Source organism: Ictalurus punctatus, chromosome 3 (genome assembly GCF_001660625.3).
Source record: "Ictalurus punctatus breed USDA103 chromosome 3, Coco_2.0, whole genome shotgun sequence".
NCBI lineage: Eukaryota > Metazoa > Chordata > Actinopteri > Siluriformes > Ictaluridae > Ictalurus > Ictalurus punctatus.
Genome location: NC_030418.2, coordinates 1,756,523 through 1,781,507, shown reverse-complemented (window position 1 = coordinate 1,781,507; position 24,985 = coordinate 1,756,523). Strand labels below are relative to the sequence as shown.

Below are 24,985 nucleotides of genomic sequence, written 5' to 3'. Positions count from 1 at the left end.
TTCCCAAGGACCAATCACCGATCACTACTGTTCCCAATGACCAATCACCGATCAGCAATGTTTCCCAATGACCAATCACCGATCACTACTGTTTCCCAATGACCACTCACCGATCACTACTGTTCCCAAGGACCAATCACGGATCACTACTGTTTCCCAAGGACCGATCATTGATCACTACTATTCCCCATGACCAATCACTGATCACTACTGTTCCCAATGACCAATCACTGATCACTACTGTTCCCAATGACCAATCACGGATCACTACTGTTTCCCAATGACCAATCACCTATCACCAATATTTGTCCCACTCTCACACTTCTTTGTTCTTCACTTTAAACTCTCTTCTTTGAGATAGTAATAAAAACAAGATGACTTGTTTCTAGAAGAAATACATTACTTATGAAATAAATATTCAAGAAATACAGAAATGATCTATTATTTTCTATTCTGATCAACTCTATTCTAGTTTATTATATTTTAATTGAAAATATCCCTTCTTCATGTATCCTAATTTATCATTTGACATGGCAGTGATCATGATAAATTAACATGCAAATTAGTCTGTCATCTAGCGATTTCTAGTGACTTTCTGAGCGTGTTTTAGCTACTTTCCTCATGAAAGAATGGAACACTGGACATAACTTGTCTTGCAGATGTTCCACAACTTTAAAAGTAACTATAAAGTGATTAAAAGCACAATTTCTTACTTCTGGTGCTTTTTTTGTGTGGAAAACTACCTGGATGGGCGAAATTGCAATTCCATGAAACTCTTTCGCAGCGATGTTTGTCGGTAAATGAGACCTTTTAGCTGTACTCATGTTCGACGCACGGGAAGGCTTTGGCTGAATGTGCGATGTGGTGACACGTCTTGGCCCAAATCTGTGGAAAATCAGTGGTAATTTTGAAAAACCGCAAGCTCCTCGCAAATATTGCAGAGCTTGCTTGATTCCGTGTTATTTTTCTGCGATCGCAGCAAAATCCTGGATGGACTGATAAACTGCTGTGGTATAAAGAGGATCAAGGTCAATCTACTGCCAAGTCTTAACCTCGTGGTAGAGGCAACCAGGTTTAGGGCTGAAATACCCTGGTACTGGGTGCGATGGAGGTGCAGCGGGTAGCGTTGCTACCTCACAGGTCCAGGGTTTGACCCTGATCTCGGTTTTTGGTATGTCTGGAGTTGTGCATGTTCTCCCTGTGTCTGTGTGGGGTTCCTCCAATCTCCCAAAAAACATACGGGAAGGTGGAATGACAACTCTAAATTGCCCTGCTCCGAGTGTGTGCGTGTGTGTGGTGCCTTATGATGGACTGGTCTTCCATCCAGGGCATATTCCCAACTCATCCACAGTATTCCAAGGATCCATCCTGACCCTGAACAAATAAAGCGATGAATGAATGAATGGCTGAATGAATGTTCCCAGTCACGTTGCTAGCACCCATAAAATATATATGATGACTTCTCGTCATTCCCTCTCATTTTTGTGTCTAATATTAACTCTATACAATAAAGTATGCCGTTTTTCTTGAAGAATATGAAGGGGTGCCAGTATTTTTGCAGTTGACTAGCTACCAAACTGCGGCCCCTACTGACTACCGGCATGTTTAATAAGATAAAGACCACGGCGTCCACCACAAGCTAGACATCTTGGAGATTTACATCCTCTTAACACTTAACAAACTCCGTGTCTTCATGTCCTCATGAGGCGGAAAATTATTTTTAGCTGTACTAAAGGTCGCTGAAGATGCTCTGTCTCGGTTCTCTATCCGATTCACTGCTTAACGCTAGCTACCTGGCTAATATGTGACTCGCTAGCTTGATGCTACGTATGCGTTTATTATTATTATTATTATTATTATTATTATTATTATTATTTTAATAGACAATAACATTGTTAATGCATTAGACCGTCCAGATATAACGTTATCTCAGGTGCTAAATGTTTTTCGTAACATTTATGTGAAGAACCGTTGCGGGGAATCCGTGCTAGGTGCTATGCTGTTAGCAACCTAGCTAACCAGCTAACAACACCGAGCGCTTCCGTGTCGTCATCAAACCGGAAGTTTGAAAACCCGCAGACTGAGGTGAGGGTGAGTTAAAGACATTTTTGTCGATTAAACTACATAAACAGTTTGTCTACATTAAAACTGAAGTTATGTAGAGTAACCTGAGCTAACTCGCTAGCTCCTGTCAACTTAGCAAGGGTTGCTTAGCTACCGCAGACTCCTGGCTTCTTAGCGTGAGCTAACAGTTAAAATACATGAAACTCTTGAGATTATCCCAACCTTCGAGGATTTAAAATAAACTGAACGCAGCCCCAAGCTAAATGAAGCATGCTGACAATATATAATATAGGGGTTTGCGTTAACCGCACTAACTAGCCTGCTGTACATTTAAGGCTCAATCCCATATAGCTCGTTGTAGTCAATATAGTGCACTATATAGGGCGGAGAATGCAGTGTTATTGTTCTTAATGTGGGGCTCATATGTAGGCAGTATGGTGGCGTGTGGGACAAGAATGAAAACCAGTGCGCTTCTACGCCCACAGTTTAATGCACTGATGTCATTTGAAGTGAGAATGATTTCGAAAGTGAATTCTATTTGGTATTTTATTTTTAAAAAATGAATGAATGAATAAATAAATAAATTATAGCCAATGCGTCAGCTTCAGACGTTTTAATTATGAGGTTTAGTCCATGTTAAACTTTCTCTGATGCACTGAACACTTTAAACAAGTGTGTGTGTGTGTGTGTGTGTGTGTGTGTGTAGAGAGAGAGAGAGAGAGAGATGGATAAATAGATACAAATTTTACCTAAATATGAGTGTATATATACATATAATATAATGAGTTTATACAGGACATACTGAGTAGCAGGTTATTAGCTACATCTACCACGTGGTTACGCTCACCACCCATGTTATGTAGGCGTACTGTTATCTGAGACTAAATCTTCATGTCCGATAGTATATTTAGCCCTTGGTTGTGACCAGGATTTCCATTGGTGTCTTAGTCCAGATGACCCAAAAAAAACCAACGTACAGTTCAAACGTCCGATTATTTTACTTTTTTGACCGACACTTTAAGAAACCGCACCAGAGGAGAACCAACTTCGGGGAGGTCCGATTTTCTTTTCGAAACGACGCCCGTCTGATTCACTTGACCGGCCAACTTGTTCCCGGATGATCAACGAGGAAGAAACCTTAAGACTCAAAAGGGAACCAGTCCTGTTCTGTGTGCTTAGTGGTGTTGAATTATGCGTATCAGTGTCCTGGGATGCGCATAAGGCGGTCTTTATGATTATGATTAGGTGCAAATCTACAGCATCCAGGTAGCAGCATACACAGTTCTTTAGGGTAGACATGTATTCGAGTCGTAAGGCGTGCTGAAGTAAAGCATCAGGATGAACAGCCACGTCTTTAGCTCGCTTAGTAAGGCCGGGCTGTAAGATAAACGACGACGCACACGCCCTATTCAAAGAGGCGATGAGGGCGAAAGTATGCTGATGCCACGGTTTCCAGGCAAATCGGCCGCAGTCAGTGCTTTTATTACTCTCGTGCCTCTTTATCACCTGCACGGTACGGGTAGAAAGCGTGCACTTGGTAAGACAAGGTGCTCTTTAGGAAAAATCTCTTCATGCTTCGTGCACCCTCGTACGGTAATAAATAAATAAATCAGACATGCTTGATGCGCAAATGTTTTCATTTCTATGAGTACTGCATGTAGGTGCGGGTCAGTAATCGGACGTACCGATTCTGTAACAATGTCGTCATCGTAGACGGTTAAGAATTTTGGGGCATTTTTATTTCATCCCGAGGTTAAGTGCGCAACATAGGAACAGCCTTTGTGAAAGGAATGGAAAAAAGAAAGAAAGGCGGGGCACGCTGTTATAGGAAACTCATCAATGATGGACTTTCCTTCAGCACATCCTGAAGTGTTTTATTCCTCATTTGCTGCCTCTATTTGCCAGTTGTTACCATTTTTTTTTTAAATGAAAGAATGACACCTTATATGTTTTATCCGTTTATAGTTACATGTATTGGTGTGGAACATCCACGGTCCCTTACCAGCCTCTCTCTCTCTCTCTCTCTCTCTCTCTCTCTCTCTCTCTCTCTCTCTCTCTCGAAGTTAATAAGACAAAAACACTCTTCTTCGCTGAAGACTTTCCCATGGTGGAAAACCCCCTTACTGATACAAAGCTCCGACACTGGAGACTCCTTCCACGAATGTAAATCTCCTTACAGAAAATGTTTTACTGTATACGTTTTCCTTTGTTAAATAAACAAAAACAATTACAATTTTGTTTTGTTTACAATTTTGTTTATTATTAGTTTCACATTAAGTGGCGCGTCCTTCATGCGAGGTCCTGTTCTTATATCCAAGCTGTTATCATGGAAACGATAACGTATCACAGACGAGCTCGTTAATCTAAACCCGTATTACCGTCCGAGCCGCCGTTTATAGAAAATCCGTCGACACCTTCTGACCGATCGGAATCGAGATCCCGATAAAGCCGTGGTATGAACGAGGTTCTTATTTATCGACCGGTTTGAAAGGCGATCCCATCGTTTCTTATCGATGTTGAGACTTTTACTTCCTGCGTGGCGGATTAAGGCGTTGTGGGATACAGTTTCTAAAGTCTCCTGGCGTTTTATTTCGCAAACCATCGTCGTTTTGTTTCTCATTACGCCGATGTATTTTAAATCTTATGAGCCAGCTCCTGCATGAACAGATCAGCTGAGTGGAAAATCGCCTCGACCCGATGGAGTCCAGCGGTTTCGCAGTTACGTGTACGACCGGTACGATATCATCACAGATGAATTCTCAATTCTGATTGGTCAGAAGGTGTTGATTTGATTTGATTTTCTCTAACAGCAGTTGGATGTTTCTTGCTTTAAGTCAGTATTCGACAACCCCGTTCCTGGAGATCTACCTTCCTGAAGACTATAGCTCCAACCGTAATCGTGCCCAGTTGACCATATGATTATTGCCTTGAGAAGGTCTTGATCAGCTTAACATGTGTGTTAGATTTTGGTTGGAGATGAAACCTGCAAGAAGGTACAGTAGATCTCAGAGAAGATGGTTACTGACCACTGCTTTCAGTGCTAAGTGTCGCTTAGGGCCTCCAGACCACCAGGGGGCTCCATGATTTTGAAAATAGATATGCAGAAGAGCACACTTCAGTTTCGTTTGGACAAAAGGTTTACACCTCAGGCAGTCACATGGGGTCTCCTCGTGGTGTGAAAAGAATAGAAACTGCAATATGCGTAAAGTAAAGTAGGTCAGAAGATCACAAAGTGTTCATATCTACCTGGGGTAAAAAGAACTCATTTTAAAAAAAAGCAGAAGAGCCAAAACGCCTGTAAGAAATAAATGCGATGAATTGAATTTAGCCAATTTATCAACTGTCTTGCTTCCATTCGTTAGTAGCTAACTAGCTAGCTAATATCTAGCGCTGCCTAGTATCTGGTTCAGTTGTTTTTATTTTATTTTATCGTTTGTTTATCCGTTTGTTCATTACAGTTGTCGTTGTTTTCCTTCATCCAAGCTAACAAAGTACCGATTTTGTTCACTCTTGCGTATAAAAGAAACATGTCTGGTGTGGGTAAGTTGCGCAGTAAGTTCTTCTAATACGTGCAAACATTGTTGTTTCTACGGTAACAAACCGCATGACCGGGACTCGTGTTACGTTCTTGTATGTCATTCACGTGATCGTTCGAAACCTTAATCCTACACAGGGAAATCTTTATTTATTTATTTGTTTATTTTTAAAAAAGCACGTTATTTAGGAAAGAAAAATGTCTACCGGTTGATGTGGAGAACATTTCTGGAAGGAGTCTCCAGCGTCAGAGCTTTCTCAGTACCACAATAAGTTGTGCTTTTTTCCTCGGATTAAGAGGGAAAAAGCGATAACAGGAAGTCACTTGTTCCGCGGTCGTTCCACGACGTTAAACGGAACTATAAATGGATAAAAAGCATGGTCTTTTTATTTATTTATTATTATTGTTTTTTTTAATGAATAAAAACTTTTCATAGTTGGAAAAATTTCTGTCATAGAAGAAGAATAAAACACCACGTTGTTGATTTCTTTTTCTAGAGCGTCACACCGCCAAGTGTTTTAAGAAACATAAGTACATAAGAAACACATTGTTTAGTGGTGAACTCGCGGTGGTGTACTTTTGAACCCTTTTCCACAGAATCGCCTGGCACCGCTTGCCCGACGTCCCACGCAGCCTTGTTCCGATAACCAGTTGCACACTTGGAACGCAGTCCGTAATGCGCTAATGCAATAAACCTGTCTTGTTCCGAGTAGTCGTTCCCGGGTTTCATATTTTCCATTGGTAACGGTGGAAATCATGCCAGGATCAATCATCCCTAACCTGATCTCGTGTTGAGTCACGATGGAAGAGGAAGGGAAGGACCGGAAGTTTATGACTGCGGCTTGTAGAATGGAAATAAAAGAGGGAAGGGATTCATTGGTGCGTGTGACAGGAGCATGAATGGAAACAAGGAAGAAGTCTGAAATCGCTAGATACGCTGTGGTGCAGTGATTCATAACCGAAATTATAAGCAGGTTTGAGCTGGCGTCTCAAACAGTCTGTTCGTTCTGTTTCATTCAGGAGCCGTCTGTTGTGGAGACAACAAAGGCAAGCGTTTATATACGCCGCTACAGTTGCATCATCATCATCAATGGTGGCAAAAAACTCTAACTCCAATCGGGAGTAAGTTATCCAGACGGGCGGCGTTTCTTCGCGGTAGAAATCGTAAAGGCGTCCTTTGGTTGCGAGTTCATATCGACGGTCGGACGCCACCCGCGCACCCGGCGGCCATTTTAATACCGCTGCGACCGAAGACGAAGGTTTCCGATCGAAATCTCAGAGTGCCTGAAATCTCACGAAATCTCATCGGCAAACTCGCCGTCGCGGCTGCACACACGGTAGCGGCGATGGCGAGAAACTTGACCTGCGAGCGCACGGAGAATCGTCCTTGTTTCCGTGAACGTGGCGATTTGTGTTCAGTCGTAGATCTACCGTCAGCGGATCTTCTTAGCTGTTACGAAATCCGAGCAAGATTTTATCGCGCCCTCGTGCGGCGTGACGAGTGATAATGTTCAAAAAGACGAGCGCCGGTGTAAACCGGCTCTGTTTTGGACAGAAGCGACGTCCACACGAGTCGCTTAAACGCCGTTCCCGCTAACGACTCGGACGTTCGGTTTACGTATAAAAAAATCCAATAGAGCGGTGCGATTTCTAGCGGAACATGAAGTCGGGGTTTTTTATTTTTTATTTTTCCGATTTGTTTTAGAATAATCAGAGTTTCTGTTTTGGATTATGAAAAGGGTTTTGGTGGCGTTGGCGACGGATCCTTGTCCGTTGCCCAACCTGTGACCCTTCACAAGGTGCGTACGTGACTTGGGGAATGATATAGCGCTGTAATCATTAATCTTCACAATCGCAGACATGATGTCTGTGTGTGTGTGTGTGTGTGTGTGTGTGTGTGTGTGTGTGTGTGTCCTGGCAGCTCATTCACGCTGTAGATATTGTCATGCAGCTGAATGGAAAAAAGAAATCAACAAAGCCGAGTTTCCAGGCCTCCCACAGCACTCCCTCATCAGCACAGACAGTAATTAACTCTGTGTGTGTGTGTGTGTGTGTGTGTGTGTGTGTGTGTGTGTTGGCTGGAGGGATGGATGGATGGTAAAAAGAGGACAAAGTCTTCTGGTTCTTTTTTCCGCTGTTGTTCAGCAGATTGCTGTGACCTCGCTTGACCTCTGTAACATTTCCCTCTGAAGATTTTCCACCGACGTTGACGATCTTGTCTCAAGATGACAAAAAACGCTCGTGATATTTAGCATGCAGTAACGACACTACATGGCCGAAAGTATGTGCACCCCTGACCGTCACACCCCATATGCGGTTCAGCCCCAGACTGTTGCAACAGAGTTAGACGCACACACTTGTATGGGACGTCTTTGTGTGTGTTGCAGTATTAGAAATCTCTCTTCACCGGAACTAAGAGGCACCAAACACTGTCTGCTTCACGGTTTGAGAAGGTCGGAAGAAGGTGAAAGAACACGAAGTGTCCTGCACAGAGGTCTTGACCTCAAGCCTGAACCACTGAACAGCTTTGGGATGAACTGGAACACCGACTGTACCCCTAGACCTCCTCGTCATCCCAACGTCAATGCCTGACCTCGACCTCACTGACGTTCTTGTAGCTGAATGAACACGAATCCCTATCAGGTGGGAAAACATCGCAGACGCTCGAAACCTCCACATTCGGTTTTGCGAAGCTGGTGGTGATTAGCGAACGTGCTGAGATGTAGGTCACAGCCCAGCCGTGGCGCGTTACACAAACATCCAGGAGCGCCCGAATCCGAAGTGGGAGAATGCCGAGTCAGCTGTGAATCTACCCGCTCGTTTCCTTTTCTCGTAATGGAAACTAGAACCCCCCCCCCGACCGACTTCATGCAGACCCAACAAAAACACAATCTTTCCACTTGACAAGCCACCACCCACTGCCCAGAGGTCTCAGAATGGTGTGTGTGTGTGTGTGTGTGTGAACACGTTTGGACTCCGAGTCCCAAGTGCGGGTATGTAATCAGCTTGCGCCGAGTCATCGTAGCCTTCGCTCTTGGATTTCATGTTTTCCGTTGGGGAAAGGAGGAAATGGATAAGTGACTAACCACGTCTCGCACCGAGTCACGATTGAAGAGAAAAGAAAGCCGAGGCCGGGGTTGAAGGAACGAAGGTGGTGTAATGAGAATAAGGAGGGGGGAGAAAAAGGGAAAAGCACAAAACTTCAGGTCCATCAGGAAGCGCAAGTCGGAACGAGGTCTGTGTCGGAATCGTTACCCGCGTTCCAGTACTCGAGGGTCTTCTGAAGCGACGGGTCAAAAAGAGGGGTCCAGGGATCTTTGAAGCCCAGCCTGGGGGCCTGCAGGTTTCTTATGGAGCTGGAAACCAGCTGCTTTCAGCAAAATGTTCAAAACATTGTTCATGTTCTAAAAAGAAAAACAAAACAAACAAACAAAATAAAAATTGTTGTTGAATGTTGTTGATTGGTGCATGGTTACGACATCGATTCCGCCCATACCCCCCCCCCCCCCCCCCCCCCCCCCCCCCCCGCCATCCCTCTATTAAAAGTTTCCGGTCACGAACACCATCGCTCCCTGGATTCCACGTAACGACTGACCCGAAATCGATTTTCCAAATCAACACGCTTCATGTTCTTTCCAGCTCCATCACCCCGACTGCTCCACTTTTCCACCTGAGGTCAATAATCCAGTCAGTGTGTTCCGATGAGGTCTGTCTGACTGACTAATCTGCCTGTCTGTCTCTCTCTCTGTCTCTCTCTTTCTCTCTCTCTCAGGCATGGCGACGGTGTCCGTCAGAGGTGTGTATTTCATCCTCACGCTCTTCCTGGGCAGTTTTTTCGGCAGCGTGTTCATGTTGGGTCCGGTGCTGCCCGTCATGTTCTTGTCTCCGGCCTGGTACCGCTGGCTTACGGACCGCATCGTGGCCACCTGGTTCACCCTGCCCGTGGTACACACACACATTCACCAGCACTATCATATACTATTGCATTTGTTTTCAGCCAGTAAAACCTCCTCATGATTTGGACTTCCTGTTTGTGAAACTCACATTTTTCAATTCCCGTATCCCCCCGCACCCAACGCATGACATGCTTCACGAAGGTTATTATTATTATTATTATTATTATTATTATTATTATTATTATTACCATGAGACTGGAACGCGACGCAGTACAGCGGGTTAACTGTAAAAACATGTGTCCATTCCTGATGTTTCCTAAATATAACCTCCCGCCCGCATGTGGAAACGTAAACGTTTCAAATGTTTCACTCATAAATCGAGAAGCCCGTGTTTACTCAACACGATGTTACTCAGCGAAACCGGTATATATCTGTTCCAAGTGTGTATCACAGTGAGAGCGCTATATTGTTGTTGGTTTTTTATTTATTTATTTATTTCTTTTAAAAAAAATTTTTAAAACAACCAAAACTACTACGGTTCGTGGTAATGTGCGTCCGTGAAACAAGCGGGTTCGTATTCTCGCTTATGTTATAGCAGCTACGAACAGCCGTTCCCTCACCAGCGGCTCGTCACGTCACCGAAAAACCGCAACGCGTAAACTCGTCCGTCCCGGAGATGTCGTAATTCTTAGCGCTTTACCTCGGATCGTTCCAAAAATGCTGACACCGGAGACTCCTTCCACACAACGTTAAGTAAACATCCCCGTTAACAATTATACGTACGATATTGTTCATTTGTCAAGCCTGGGAAATATCCGTGTTATACCACAGCGCGCTCGAATTCTCCGGTCTGATTGGTGTTGATTTCTAGAGGCGGGGTCGATAGTGGGTTTTTCCGATAGCGAGGACCGAGTCGGGCGGGACCTACCCGAAGATAACCGAGTAATCACCCGATTTACCGAAAAATATTGCCGAAGTTTATTACAGAAATACACAGTACTGACGGCACCATGAAAACGTACTGCATGTTTTTTTTTTTAATGGAAATAAATATTAATAAATATTAAAGTAAATAAAAGATATACATCAAACCGAACCAAAAAGTAACACTCCGAATAACGAATAACAACAGAGACGTCCAAAATGAATCAAAAAACACTTCAAATAACACGACAAAATTAGTCAGCGATGGTTTTTATTTCGCCTCTAGAGGCCGCTCTCGTACCGCGTGACGAAAGCGGACCCTCGTCAGCCGCTCCTGCGATTTGCGCGTATTTTTGCAGATAACCGATAGTTCCAGCAAACACTTATCGGTGCCGATTAACCGGCGAGACCGCTCAGTCGGTCGACCCGGAGTCGATTCATGCATGACATTAGTGCGGTTTTATATAATATTCATACGTTATCGTACATATCATTACGTTCTGCAATATTATCGTGGTCTCCCCAGGCTCTGTTGGAGCTCGTGTTCGGGGTGAAGGTGATCATCACGGGTGACGGGTTTGTTCCCGGCGAGCGCAGCGTGATCATCATGAACCACCGCACACGCCTGGACTGGATGTTCCTCTGGTGCTGCCTGCTGAGGCACAGCTACCTCCGTCTGGAGAAGATCTGCCTCAAAGCAGCTCTCAAAGCCGTGCCGGGTTTCGGTTAGTGAGCTGCCACACACACACTACAGTTAAGCGAGGGTCTCCCGTTACCTGTCGCCGGTTTTGTCCGTTGTGGTTTTTTTCTCCTTCTCCTCGTCGCAAGTTTCAGACATCTTGTGGCGCCGCATAGAGAATAACAACAACGCAGCATGTCATATGCACACGCAGTAATATTCAGACGTTCACTCGGGTGTGTAACGGCAAATCTATTAAGCGACAGGCGATACGGCTGAGCAAGTCGTCAGTAAGTGATGTGGTTTTAAAGTGAGCAAGGCGAATCAGTTCGGCGTCCATTTTGTGTCCTGGCGTCTCGGCCGAGGAGCCTTCCTCACGTTGTTGTGCTTCTCTGACGGAGGATGCCGAGATGATGGACGATGTGACAACCGTGCCGTTACTCCTTTCTAATCTGAGCAATCTGACTACCTGTGGGCTGTGTGTGTGTGTGTGTGTGTGTGTGTGTGTGTGTGTGTGTGTGTGTGTGAACATAATATTGGTTAACATTGATTTTAACATAACCGCATGGCTCAGAATAGTGACATCACGGCTGATGAGAGATGTCAACTCATTTGTATACGCTGATTACCGTGTGTGTGTGTGTGTGTGTGTGTGTGTGTGTGTGTGTGTGTGTGTGTGTGTGTGTGTAGGCTGGGCGATGCAGGTGGCTTCATTCATCTTCATCCATCGCAAGTGGGAGGAGGATCAGATTCACCTGACCAATATGCTGAAGTACTTCTGTGATATCAGGCAACCACTGCAGCTATTGATTTTTCCTGAGGGCACTGACCTCACCGGTGAGACACACACACACACACACACACACACCTTATAGCTGTATGTAGTTCCGTATAGTTATGTTATTTATTTATAATTACATATAGTTAGGTCTGAGCATATACGATGTTCTTCTTATTTTAAAGCTGCATGTGAACTCTGGGCGTGTGACCGATCCTATTTTTAGTCCTGGCTTTAAAAGCGATTTTGAGACCTGTCCAACAGTGACATCTTCATTTTAGTGGCCTTAGTGTGCCTGTCTCTCTTTGTCTCTCTGTAGCCCGGAGGAATGATGCACTTAATCCCCTCTGTAGGAGCCCAGAGGGGATCAGAACTGCCTGATCTAATTACTGGTCAAGTGTGTGTGTGTGTGTGTGTGTGTGTGTGTGTGTGTGTGTGTGTGTGTCAGAGCGTGAACCTAGTGACCTCAGTCAGCCGATGGCTATGTAAGGCAGAGTGGTGTCTCAGGTGGCGTTCGGCAAATGGATTAAAACACGTTAAATAACTATAAAGTTAAAGGATTAGCACCACGTTTATTACCAGAATGTTACGATGCCGTTTGTTGCACAGTAAAACCCACATGACCCCAGGATGGTAGCGAACTAGGGGAAAAAAAAACCTCAGCCTTACGTCATTCAAAATCTGAATTTGGTTATTAATGTTTTCAAGGGTTTGTAAAAAGATATTCGGTTCGTAGGAGAAGTAAAGCTTAAGCGCTCTAAACGTTACTGTGCAGCTAACACTCGCGCCAGGAGTGACAAGTACGCGGAGAAGAACGGCCTGCCGAAGTACGAGTACGTTCTGCACCCACGGACCACCGGCTTCACCTTCATCGTGGAAGAGCTCCGCAAAGGTCAGGACGGGTCATCCGAGTACTACTGACTAATGTTTCATTCTGCACTACACACTGACTAGGTTTCAGGACTTAAATACTGTTGGGTAATTTTCAGTACTTAAAAAGACTGGCTAGTTTTCAGTACTACTGACTACTACTGGCTATCTCCTTAGCCGATACCTAATACTAACCCGTAGTTCTCAGTACTTCAAAACTACTGATTTAATTTTCTATACTTCAGTAGTCTAACTTTTAGCACTACTGTTTTTCAATGCCTCGATGCTAGTTTAATACTTTAATCCTAGCCGGTTGTCAGTACTTCAGAACTACTGAGTAATTTTTCTCTTCTTCAATATACGTGGCCATATACATTTTCAGTACTGCAGTTTTTCAGTATTTTTACTACTACTGACTGCTTTTCTACACAGTAGAAACACCTTGGCTATTTTAATGCTTCAGTACTACAAACCAAATTGAAATACTTCAAAAGTACTGATCAGTGATCTGTAGATTAGTACACCTGGCCGATTTTCAACGCTACTGTTTTTCAGTATCTCAGTACTGCTGTTTGATTTGAAGTACTTCTGTAATACTGGTTATTTTTAGTGCTTTTAATACTTCCGGCTAATTTTCTGTTCTTCAGAACTCCTGATTCGGTTTCCTATACTTCAGAACTTCTTCATTATGCTTGGCCAGTTTCCAGTACTACTGTTGTTGTTGTTGTTGTTGTTTTTTTAAGTACTTCAGTACTCCTATAGAATTTCCGGCACTACAATACACCAGGGCGAGAAATATTTTTACTACCACCGGCAAACCTTTAGCGCCTCAATATCACTACGTTTCAATAGTTCAGTTCTGCTGGCTGATTTTCAGTACTTTCGTATGTATTTCTAAAACCATGAAAAGGGATTATTGTCCCTATTTATGGATCTGCATGTTTGAAACAATAAATGAATCATCGATCGTTCTATGGTAAAACTAATGTGCTACGTTTTTTTTTTTTTAAGGAAAATCCATGATCTTTACTATTGTGTAATTCAGGATGCCGTTTTTTCTCGATGACGATATAATCTCGATATCGATACCGCGGTTATCGCGATGTCGTTCATTTTGTCCTTCTTTGTCGGTGTTCATTAAATATGGGTTTTTTTTATAACTGCAAGAATAAAAACGCCAACCCCTAGTGCGCTGACTAATCCCCAGTGTAAGAGGATGGAACGATGGCGCAAAAAAAAAAAATCCCGCAGTTGCGACACTCTTTCCCATGACTCCAGTGTTTCAGTGTCTCTAAGCGCTCTGCTAATTATCCGAGTTTCCTCCACCTGATTCCCGTCGGCCCTAGGAATACGCACGCTCAGCGTTGTGTGCTGTATCACGAACGCGGCTGTTTTGAGACCGATGTATTCGGAAAAGGAGACATTTTCGGCGGCGGGGGGGGGGGTCATTTAAATTAGCACCGTTGTACATTTCTACAGTTACACATTTCCAAACTAACTGTGTTTTTATTTTTATTTTTCCCAACCACGATTCACACAGTAGTGCTAGTCAGTCCTCTTGTTTTTGACCTGAACGTTTGGGGTTTTTTTTTTTGTCCATCCGTAGCACAGCTGGCGTTTGACCCATGTCCTCTCTGTCTTTAATAACTGGGATAAACTGTTTCTGCTGTCCTCAGAACACTTCAGTATTCCAGGTAGTGTTAATTGTAGCGCAGAGGCATTTCACACACACACACACACACACACACACACACACACACACACACACACACATACACACACACACACTGCAATGGGGTAAACCTGGCAGCCGTACAACTGCGTGAAGTAATCGGAGCTGAACAATACTAATGCGCCATTAAACAGGTGTCAAACTCTCTGACGTCACACCCAGGAGATTCTATTCCAGTAACGTGTGTGTGTGTGTGTGTGTGTGTGTGTGTGTGTGTGTGTGTGTATGTTTGTTTGTCCAGGCATGTCATCCAATAAACACATTCGCCATGCTTTGATGTTGGCAGGCTTCACTTCTTTCTGTAAGCAGTGTGTGTGTGTGTGTGTGTGTGTGTGTGTGTGTTGGTGGAGATAAATGTGCTCTATTTAAAGAGTGTTACGCTCAGGCACTTTGCCAGAAAATACGCCATGATGAGCATAGTTCTTTTTTTGCTAAACTGCAGCTCAGAATATCTGAACGCTCGTTTCTTGCAGCCGGTGAAATGGACACCAGTGAAGTTTATTCTAAGCAGCGTGTCTTCAGGGACGAGGCTGACTCACCAGGCGAGACGATGCGAAGGGGTTTGATGGTATCAGCTGTGAGCGGATATTAAGTCATGCGCGTCATGCCGATGGTACAAAAGCTCGAGCGATAATCGCAAAACTAAACTATGAATAAATATTCCAGCGATTAATCATGCAGCGCTGACGCGCTCGTTCACCTTTTTCTTTGGCGAACAGAATTACGGGGTTTGTACGCACAAAGACTCTGACTACAACCCTTTTCAGTACTACCGAGTAATTTTCAGTACTTCAGTACTACTGAGTAATTTTTAAGTACTACTGAGTAATTTTCAGTACTACCGAGTAATTTTCAGTACTTCAGTACTACCGAGTAATTTTCAGTACTACAGAGTAATTTTCAGTACTTCAGTACTACCGAGTAATTTTCAGTACTACAGAGTAATTTTCAGTACTTCAGTACTACCGAGTAATTTTCAGTACTACCGAGTAATTTTCAGTACTTCAGTACTACAGAGTAATTTTCAGTACTACCGAGGAATTTTCAGTACTTAAGTACTACAGAGAAATTTTCAGTACTACCGAGGAATTTTCAGTACTTCTGCCTGTTGTAATACTTTAACACAGCTAGCCTGTTTTTCAGTACTTTTAAAGTGCTGATTCTTTTTCCACCTGGCCAATTTTCAGTACTGTGATTTTCAGTACTACATTTGATACTTCAAAGCTACTGAATTTTATGCCTCCAAACTACTGGCTATTTATAATATTTTATAAATAGTAGAACTTGTCATACTACTAGCTTTATTACTTCAAATGTACCACTTGCCAATTTTCAATATTTCCAAACTACTGAATAATTTTCTATACAATATCTGGCCCATTTTCAGTACTGATTTTCTTCCCCGCAATAATTCTGTACTGCTGACTATTTGAGTAGTTTAAGACTACTACCCAATTTTCATTACGTCCAAACAACTGACTGATTTTCTGTGCACTCGTAATTTTCAGCATTAGTATTTTTTTTTTTTTCAGGACTTCAAAACTACTAACTAATTTTCTTCACTTCAATTTGATTGGCCAATTCTCAGTACTACATTTTTTTCAGTACTACATCTTTCTGTGCTACTGGGTATTTATAATATTTTTTTAAATACTAGGTTTTAGTATGTTACACTATACTAACTTCATTTCAGCGCACTACTTAATGGAATTGTGAATGGAATGCAGAGGCATTTTAGCGCAAACTTGTGCGTAAAAGAGTTTCACCTCTTTCTGCGTGTGTTACACAGGGGACAATCTGGACGCGCTGCACGACATCACCGTAGCATACCCGCACAGCGCCCCTCAGACAGAGCGCCACCTGCTGGCCGGCACCTTCCCACGCCAGATCCACTTCCACGTGCGCCGCTACCCGGTGTGCTCTCTGCCTGAGGAGACCGCCGCCCTCCAGGCCTGGTGCCAGGAGCGCTGGGCGGAGAAAGAGGAGCGCCTGCGCGCGTTTTACAGCTCTCAGCGCTTCGACGAAGCCGACGCCCGCGTACCGCCCTGCAAGAGCGAGCTGAGGGTGACGCTGATCAAAGCCGCGTCGCTGTGCTACTGGAACGCCTTCATCGCCTTTTCCTTTCTGGGACTCTGGCTCTGGACGCCATTGCGCATCTACTTCCTGGCGGTGCTGAGCTTCTTCCTGGTTCAGCAAAAGGTGATGGGCGGGGTCGAGCTGATCGAGCTGGCGTGTCATCAACGCCTGAAAAGAATGAATGATGGGGCCGGAAAAAAGAAAGACTGAGAGGTCTGTCCGGTCTCTCATTATCGCTCTCTCTCTCTCACTCGCTCTCTTTCTTCTTCACTGAGCAGGAACTGGAGCCCCCTTCTGGACCCAAGTGTGTACTGCACAGTGAACACAACAGCTAGGAAGGGAGGAAGGGATAAAGGAGGAGTGTGCATGATTCCTAGCTGCCTGAAATAGGATGAACTTAATCTTCAGTGCTGGAAATGTATCGTTTTACAATTTTCACTGTGTATAAGGAGTGGAATATGTGTGTGTGTGTGTGTGTGTGTGTATATATATATATATATATATGTGCGTGTGTGTGTGTACACGCACATTTTTATCCATTGGAGTTCCACCCACATCTGTATTTAATTTTATGTGTTCGTATATTTATCTATATTTTCCCTCTTGTTAAAGGTTTTGGTTCTTGTGCATTTTTACCGCGACTATTCCAAAAATGTATTTTAGTAACGTTTGCTTATTTTTCTCTTTTATTTATTCGTTTTCTAATTATCGACTCATAGCACATAGCTGGGACTGATTTATTCACCTTCGTCTCCCGATGTAACCGACCAAATCAAGGAAAAAACAGCCAAAAGAAAACAAAACGAAGCACTTATAGTCGTAAGGTGTATGTATATGTTTTTTTTTTTGGGTTTTTTTTCAAAACTGTTCAGAAAAGGATTCAAATTTAAACGCTCATTTCTGCGTCCCAAACGTCGCGATTAAACGGCGGAGAGGGAGTCCGGCTTTAAACGCTTTTCCCGTGAGGAAAACCCCATAGGTTTCGGAGAAGAAACGGACTGAGATTCACGAACTCGTTCTCAAGCACTACATTTAGTTACGAGTTAAGAAATTTGCTGTGACGAACAGCATACAGGACAGCTTATATATACAAATTGCCTTAAATATTGTCTAAAATGGTTGCTATAGAATATATATATAATATATATATATATATATATATATATATATATATATATATATATAAAGTCCAGTTTTTACTATTACGCTTCGGAAATATTCGGGATGACAGACAGCCGTGTATTTGCATGTTGCTGCAGTATGGACTGGTTTGTAATTTTTTAAACGTCTATAATTCGGGCCGAGGGGAAGTTCCGTCCCACATTTTCTGTGTACGCAGGGCTTTGGGCTTCGACGTAACGGCTCTCGCACCCTATATTTCCGATAAGGAACTGGGATTCAGCACCTAATCCTTACCAGTACACTAACGTTAAGAATGTATGGAATACATTGGCTCGTATAGACCCTAAGTAGTGCGCTAAAACGTCCAGTCGGGAACACTTTACTCTCTATGTTGGACATTTGACCGATCAGGAGTCCATCACATAGGCTGTGAAGTCATGGCGTCGACACACTGTGTGTCTAGTACTAATTTAATCTGAGTATCGCTCACTGTTCTGTTTATCATCACACCTCCATGCTACGTCCTACTGTACGTAGTGCCCTTGCTTAATAAAGGTTTAGCACGGGTTAAAGCCAAGCATTTGGAGGGAACGAAATACCTAACAGGGGGACGTTATCCCTATAGCAAGTATGTGCAGAATTAATTCTAATCCCTACCTAGCGCATATTTTGGGATTGAGGTATTTCCATACATCGTTAAGGAATAATGGCTACTGCATAGTGAACTAATATGGAGTACAGGGAGCACATTCCCTGTATAACTTATTGGTCTATAAGGATATTTAGTGCCCTAAATTTGGTAAGGTGGCGTGTTTGGGACGGGGCTCACGCACAACGCGATGCTTGGTCGTGGTGAAGCGTTTGTGAGGGAGGTTTCCGAGTCTGTGTCTCATCTCTGTGTGACGACTGAGAGGATTTTATAGGATGGTTTTACAGGGTAAAACACACACACACACACCCCTTTTAATTTCCCTGCTATCCATCAATTAGTGTATGTGACCAATCCATTCATGTAGCTCGTTTTGTTTTGTTTTGTGTGTGTGTGTGTGTGTGTGTGTGTGTGTGAGACAGTAACTCAGTACTGGTCTTATGTTATCCTCATGCAGGAAAACAAAGAGCGTAATTCTTCTCGATTAAGACGGATTGATAAAGTTTACATGTTTTACCAGTCGCAGCACATTTACAGCCAAATCCAGCCACTGTGATGAAGAATGTTCTATTCGTACGCGTCGCCTGATATTATTTCTCGCTTCCTGCTTTGATACACACCAGGGCCCGACTGATAGACTTTAAGGAGCTGAAAATGCAAGTACTATCCATACACCGATCGTTTCGCTCAAACGCCGATGAGCAGCCGCGTAAATATAGCAAATAGAGCTGCGACGAGCGATCGTCGGGGTCCAAGCACTTCTTTGTAAACGCGAATAACAGTGAGGTTTTTGTGTAAGTTTCATGTGAATTGGATGAACCGTCTAGGGTGAATTTGAAAGAGTTGCATGTCATGCAAATTAGCTCGGAATGTAGCTATGTATAGCATCCGATTAGTCCCAGAACGCACCGTTTATTCATATTCACGGAATCGGTAGAAAGTAATTTCGAGAACTCGCAGGTCAGGATTACAATAATGCAGGCTTTCAGTAGCATGAATGCTTACTATACTCTACTCTTACTGTATTCTGTATGTATAGGAGCGTGGGTCCTAACGATGCCACAGCCGTCCAATAGATTATAATTACAACTCGCAAATTAAACGAGTCACCGTTTTCTACCTGCTGTTAGCGGTCATTCAGTCTCGCTTCATGTTTATGAATGTAGTTTGCCTGTAGGACATTACAGGTGCATTATAGGATATATCGGTCGGGTCCTAATACACACGTTTGTTCTCTTTTTGTTGTTGTTTTTTTCTTTTCTTTCCCCTCCATGGTTGTGTCATGTTTTTGCTTGCGAAACTCATGCTATCCTCAGGTTCAGCTACCGTCGTCTTGTTCATGCTGTCGAGATCAATGCTGCAATAAATATCTACCTTTTCAGCCGTGCGTGGGTCGTCCCTTCTGCTCTTCAGAAACAGATTCTAAGTTTGCCCGCTGATTAAATCCATAAACGAGATGATCGGCAGCACGCTGTAGTAGACCGATAGGAAAGACGGTCATTGGGGAGAGTGTAATCGAACAACATCGTAAGACGCTGGCCAAACGGCACGCTATTCGCTAATCATCAACACAAACGTCTCGCCATCGGTTCGTTATAGACGTGTTCCAAATCACGGTTTTCACTGCGTGCAGCATAAACACCATCACAAATGTCTTCCCGTCGGGTATTTATGGACACGTCCCAAACACACTGTTTACTGCGTAATCTGCGTAAACGTCACCGCGAACATCTTGGCATAATTTCATTATGGGCGTGTCCTAAACCATACACTATGTATGCTACTTAAATAGCAACCAAAAGCCTTACCGTTAGTTAATTACGGACGCGTCCCAAACCACACAGTGTTCACGTCGTAGGCCAAATAAACAGCAACACAGTTGTCTTACAATTGTTTTATCATGGACGTGTCCCAAACCGCAATATTCACTATGTAAACATCACTAAAAGCATCTTGACGTTGATCGGCTCTGGAAAGCGATGAGCTAAACCATACATGGTGCGCGCACACACACACACACTAACAGACCATTTAGGACACATCCACAGTGGTCGAGATACAGTATGAATGTACAGTTAGAGCAATGTAGTGAATCTCTGTTAATATTGGGGCATGGAATCTTGCCATGATGGTCTCATGCGCGCACACACACACTGCGATAGGAGACGTTTCAAGGTGAAACGTTGTTGCCTTGACAACTACCACTGACTCCCAGGTTGCCTGGGAATGTGTGATGTCAATGCAAAGCAGTCAGCCCTTGTCCTTTTTCCCTATAGTTTGTGTACACACACACACACACACTCTATATGCTTTGACATCATGGAGAGAAAACAGAAACCTCAGGGAACGAAGTTGTTAACGTGACCTGTACCGTCAGGGTGGAGATGAGGGGAAAGAATGTGTGCTTTACGTACCGGCGTGGACCTTTACGCCTCACCGGGATGCCTCCAGACGGCAAATCTAACGTCCATACAGGTATATATATATAAACATAGCGCTTAAATGTGATGCAATGTGACAGAATGGTGAATGAAGGAAGGAGTCTCCAGTGTCAGTGCTTTATAACTCTGATAAATATTCCGTTTTCGGTTTTCCGAGTTTACGCTTTGCGGTTTCTCGGTACCATGACGACCTGCGATTTTTTTTCTTTCTTCCTATGAACTTCAAGCGAACGAAGAAGTTAGTGCGGGAACGACAGTTCATAGCCGCTATAACATAAGTGATAAGAGGAACTATCTAATAGTAAGTGTTCTTACGTTATAGCAGCTTTTTTTCCCCCCTTTCTGTCAGTTTGTCATATCACCAAGAAACCGCATTTCGTTTGTTCTGACTCTGGGGGGAAAAAACATGCTGACACTGGAGACTCCTTCCATAAATTCAAAATAAACGTCTCCTCACATAAAACGTGGGTTTATAATGCGTATGTGGATGTATACTGGATTTGTTTGCTTCGTTCCAGAAGGATTCGCTCGAGCTGTTTCCCGGGCACGTCTCTGTGTGTGTCCAAACGTTCCCGTCACGCGACGGTGATACAAAAGTCGGAAAAGTCTGTGCGTGACTGTGAACAGAGAGCACTTGGAAAAAGAAACATTAAATAAATGATAATAAAAAAAAGTCATAAACATGACCTTATAAACCCGACCTCATGGTGTGGTTCATCAGCTGAGGCTTTACACACCTGTTCGTAAAAGGTTATGAGAACATGGAAACGAATTACACTGAGGGCTAAAAGGTTTCATTACATGAAGAGGGAAAAAAACCTGAATGGAATCTTTTAGCTGTAAAGTGTGTGAACTGGATTTTCATGCACTTCTTCTTCTTCCTCTTCTTCCTCTTCCTCTTCTTCCTTTTCTTCTTCTTCTTCCTCTTCCTCTTCTTCCTTTTCTTCTTCTTCCTTTTCTTCTTCCTCTTCCTCTTCTTCCTTTTCTTCTTCTTCCACTTCTTCCTCTTCTTCCTTTTCTTCTTCTGCTTCTTCTTCTTCCTCCTCTGCTTCCTTTTCTTCTCCTTCCACTTCTTCTTCCTCTTCTTCCTTTTCTTCTTCTTCCACTTCTTCCTCTTCTTCCTTTTATTCTTCTGCTTCTTCTTCTTCCTCTTCTTCCTTTTCCTCTTCTTCCTCTTCTTCTTCTTCTTCCTCTACTTCCTTTTCTTCCTCTTCTTCTTCCTCTTCTTCCTTTTCTTCTTCTTATCTTCATAATCTTCTTCCTTTTCTTCCTTTTCTTCTTCTGCTTCTTCTTCCTCTTCCTCTTCTTCTGCCTCTTCTTCTGCCTTTTCCTCTTCTTCCTTTTCTTCTTCTGCTTCTTCCTCTTCTTCTTCCTCTTCTTCCTTTTCTTCTGCCTCTTCCACTTCTTCCTTTTCTTCTTCTGCTTCTTCCTCTTCTTCTTCCTCTTCCTTTTCTTCTGCTTCTTCCTCTTCTTCTTCTGCTTCTTCCTTTTCTTCTTCTCTTCTTCTTCTGCCTCTTCTTCTTCCTCTTCCTCTTCTTCCTTTTCTTCTTCTGCTTCTGCCTCTTCTTGTTCCTTTTCTTCTTCTGCTTCTTCCTCCTCTTCTTCTTCTTCTGCTTCTTCTTCTTCCTCCTCTTCTTCCTTTTCTTCTGCTTCTTTCTTTTCTTCTTCAGCTTCTTCTTCTTCCTTTTCTTCTTCTGCTTCTTCTTCCACTTCTTCTTCTTCCTCTTCCTCTTCTTCGTCTCCTTCCTCTTCCTCTTCCACTTCTTCTTCCTCTTCTTCTTCTTCTTCTCTTCTTCTTCCTTTTCTTCTTCCACGTCTTCTTCTTCTCTTCTTCTTCTTCCACTTCTTCTTCTCTTCTTCTTCTTCCTTTTCTTCCTCTTCCTCTGCTTCCTTTTCTTCTTCTTCTTCTTCTTCGTCTTCTTCTTCTTCTTCTTCTGCCTCTTCTTCTTCTTCCTCTTTTTCTTCTTCTTCCTGGCCATATTCATGGCCTGAACGCTGTTGTACTGTTCTCCTTCCATGTGCTGTTGAAGGCTCTCATCTTTTTTTTGTTTTGTTTTGTTTTGTTTATTTGCCAGCCCACTCATTGCTTCTATTTATATTTCCATTTTAATCTCCTTCATTCATCATCTTATCTCCGTCGAGCTGCTGCTATTTAGATGCTAAAAAAAAAAAAAAAAAAAAACACACACACACACACAACAGCCCACGGACGCATTACTAATTTAACCAACAGCCGTGACGGCGTTCCACTAAAACTGTTTATCCTGATTTACGTTTTAAAGCGGAAAAATAATATTCCTGTAAGAAAAAGCTGCAGCTTGTTAGAGTGAAATGCTTGTTAGCAAAGGACGCGTCTTCTATGTGATTAGGAAAATGAACTAATAAGGTAGAAGATGGAGCGGAGATGCCGTTATAGGGGAAACGATCAACTATGGAGTGGTGTTACTATTACAACCCATAGGTTGATTATTTTCCTCATACCACAGCAATTTCCCATTTAAAAAAAAAAAAAGATAAATAAATCACATGTTGTAGTAGTTTTTAACCGTTTTTATTTATGTTTAATATTGCAAAGCACGTTCGGCCCGGTTGTCGTTGAGCAGTATCGTACGTGCCGATATTCGGTATAACCGCATGTTTGTTAGTGCGATATTACTTTTATTCAACAGTTCTATAAACAAGAAATTAATAGTAAAAAAGTAACTGACATCTCGGACACAATTTGGCCGGACGTCCTGTCGCGCTAGCTTACGATGATTCCGGAGCCTTACCGTGCTAACGATTATACGTTTTTCTCTATTAAATAGCACCACACCGGTATTGTCAGAGCTGCTGTGTTGGAGAATTAATCACCTTAATGACCTGCATGTACGCTATTGATTTCTTCGGAAAGGAACGTTGAGCTTTATTCGAGTTGCGTACTCAGTTTAACCCCCAGTCGTGAAAGATGCTACAAAGTCTCACGTCAGTTCAGTTCAGTTGAAATGTTATTGCCGTTTTATGCAAATCATCACGCGGCATACAATACCTTTATATAAACCCGGCAGAGGAGTAACGTTAAGGCGGTGCGAACGATAAAGGTATAAGGAAAGGCAGAGAGCATTGTTACTGAAACTGAATGAAAACTGAATTTTTATTTATTTATTTATTTTATTTTTTTTTTTTTTGGGGGGGGGGGGTATTTTAGAGACAGCAGACTTCAATTGGAGTGGAGGAAGAAAAAAATGTACATTATATTACAGCTTGCAAAATCTTTCTCATTTACTGTCTGGTGAATACAAAAACAAAACAACACAGAATACCCAGAGTGTGCTTTTTTATCTGTGTCTTTTGATGCCATCTGCTGTGCGGAGACTGAAACTGCTCTTACCCGTACAGTCTCATCATGTCCACACATTTACCTCACTCTTTCACATTCATTCCAGCATTTTATTGGCCAGAAGATAATGAACAGAGTTATAGACATCACCAAAATGTCATATTCTGATGGTTCTTCTTCTTCTTCTTCTTCTCTTCTTATTATTATTAATTTCAAGAAGCATGTTTTCTTGTTTGTCATGTTTTGACTTGATAGTGGGTTTAATATGAGTTGTTCTAGAAAACTCTCTGGGTTTAATCTGGACTCTTGGGTGGACGAAGGAAAGAAAGAAAATAAGGAATGTTCATTTTAATTCATATTTGTATATCAATATGAACGAAGAGAGACTGAAACAAACGGTACAGTGTGTAATATCAAGGGGTGTCAGCGCTAGTAATCCCCCCCACCCCCATCTCCTGATAAATCAACATACAAAAACAGGAAATTATATATATAATAGTTGTTGTTTCATTTATAATGTTAAATTACTCGATACTTCCAACTATGTCTATCAGATAGATAGATAGATAGATAGACTTGTGTTTAATGCAGTGACAGTTAATCATCAGTTTTGTTGGGTGTGTCCTCAAGGACAGATCTCAAGGTCATTGGTCACAGTTATGTCAACATGTACATACATAGTGTGTAGCGTTTAAATACTGTAAACATTATACACTCTGGGAGGAACACAAATGGTCCAAGGCTTAGTTTCTGGTTTAAAAGTTTGAACCCATTTCGTGTTAATACACAACACTTTACAGCTGGGCTTCTGTGGAGGTCATTAAAAGCTGAATGATTTGGGAAAAGAAAGCTAAAGAAACCCTCTTTTTGTATGAACCTCACTCCCCCCTCTTAATTAGC

At 42.7% G+C, this 24,985-nt stretch overlaps 1 protein-coding gene across 2 annotated transcripts; it reads left to right on the top strand.

Moving 5' to 3' along the window:
• Positions 1-1,581: 1,581 nt before the first annotated feature.
• On the top strand, positions 1,582-19,706 carry lclat1 (lysocardiolipin acyltransferase 1). Of its 2 annotated transcripts, none has more exons than XM_017464021.3 (6): positions 1,582-2,085; positions 9,372-9,544; positions 10,946-11,144; positions 11,789-11,935; positions 12,652-12,768; positions 16,268-19,706. In XM_017464021.3, exons 2-6 carry the CDS (start codon positions 9,374-9,376, stop codon positions 16,762-16,764), a joined length of 1,131 nt encoding a protein of 376 aa, XP_017319510.1. In that variant the 5' UTR covers positions 1,582-2,085; positions 9,372-9,373; the 3' UTR covers positions 16,765-19,706. The 2 variants fall into 2 exon arrangements, with proteins under 2 accessions (XP_017319510.1, XP_017319509.1); XM_017464020.3 differs by having other exon boundaries at positions 1,582-2,091.
• The last annotated feature ends 5,279 nt before the right edge of the window (positions 19,707-24,985 follow it).

Excerpts from the sequence above, each read along its gene's own strand:
- lclat1 (XM_017464021.3), top strand. The coding sequence starts at position 9,374 with ATGGCGACGGTGTCCGTCAGAGGTGTGTATTTCATCCTCACGCTCTTC. Across the intron at positions 11,936-12,651 it reads TGAGGGCACTGACCTCACCG|CTAACACTCGCGCCAGGAGT; the intron begins GTGAGACACACA and ends GTTACTGTGCAG. Across the intron at positions 12,769-16,267 it reads CGTGGAAGAGCTCCGCAAAG|GGGACAATCTGGACGCGCTG; the intron begins GTCAGGACGGGT and ends TGTGTTACACAG.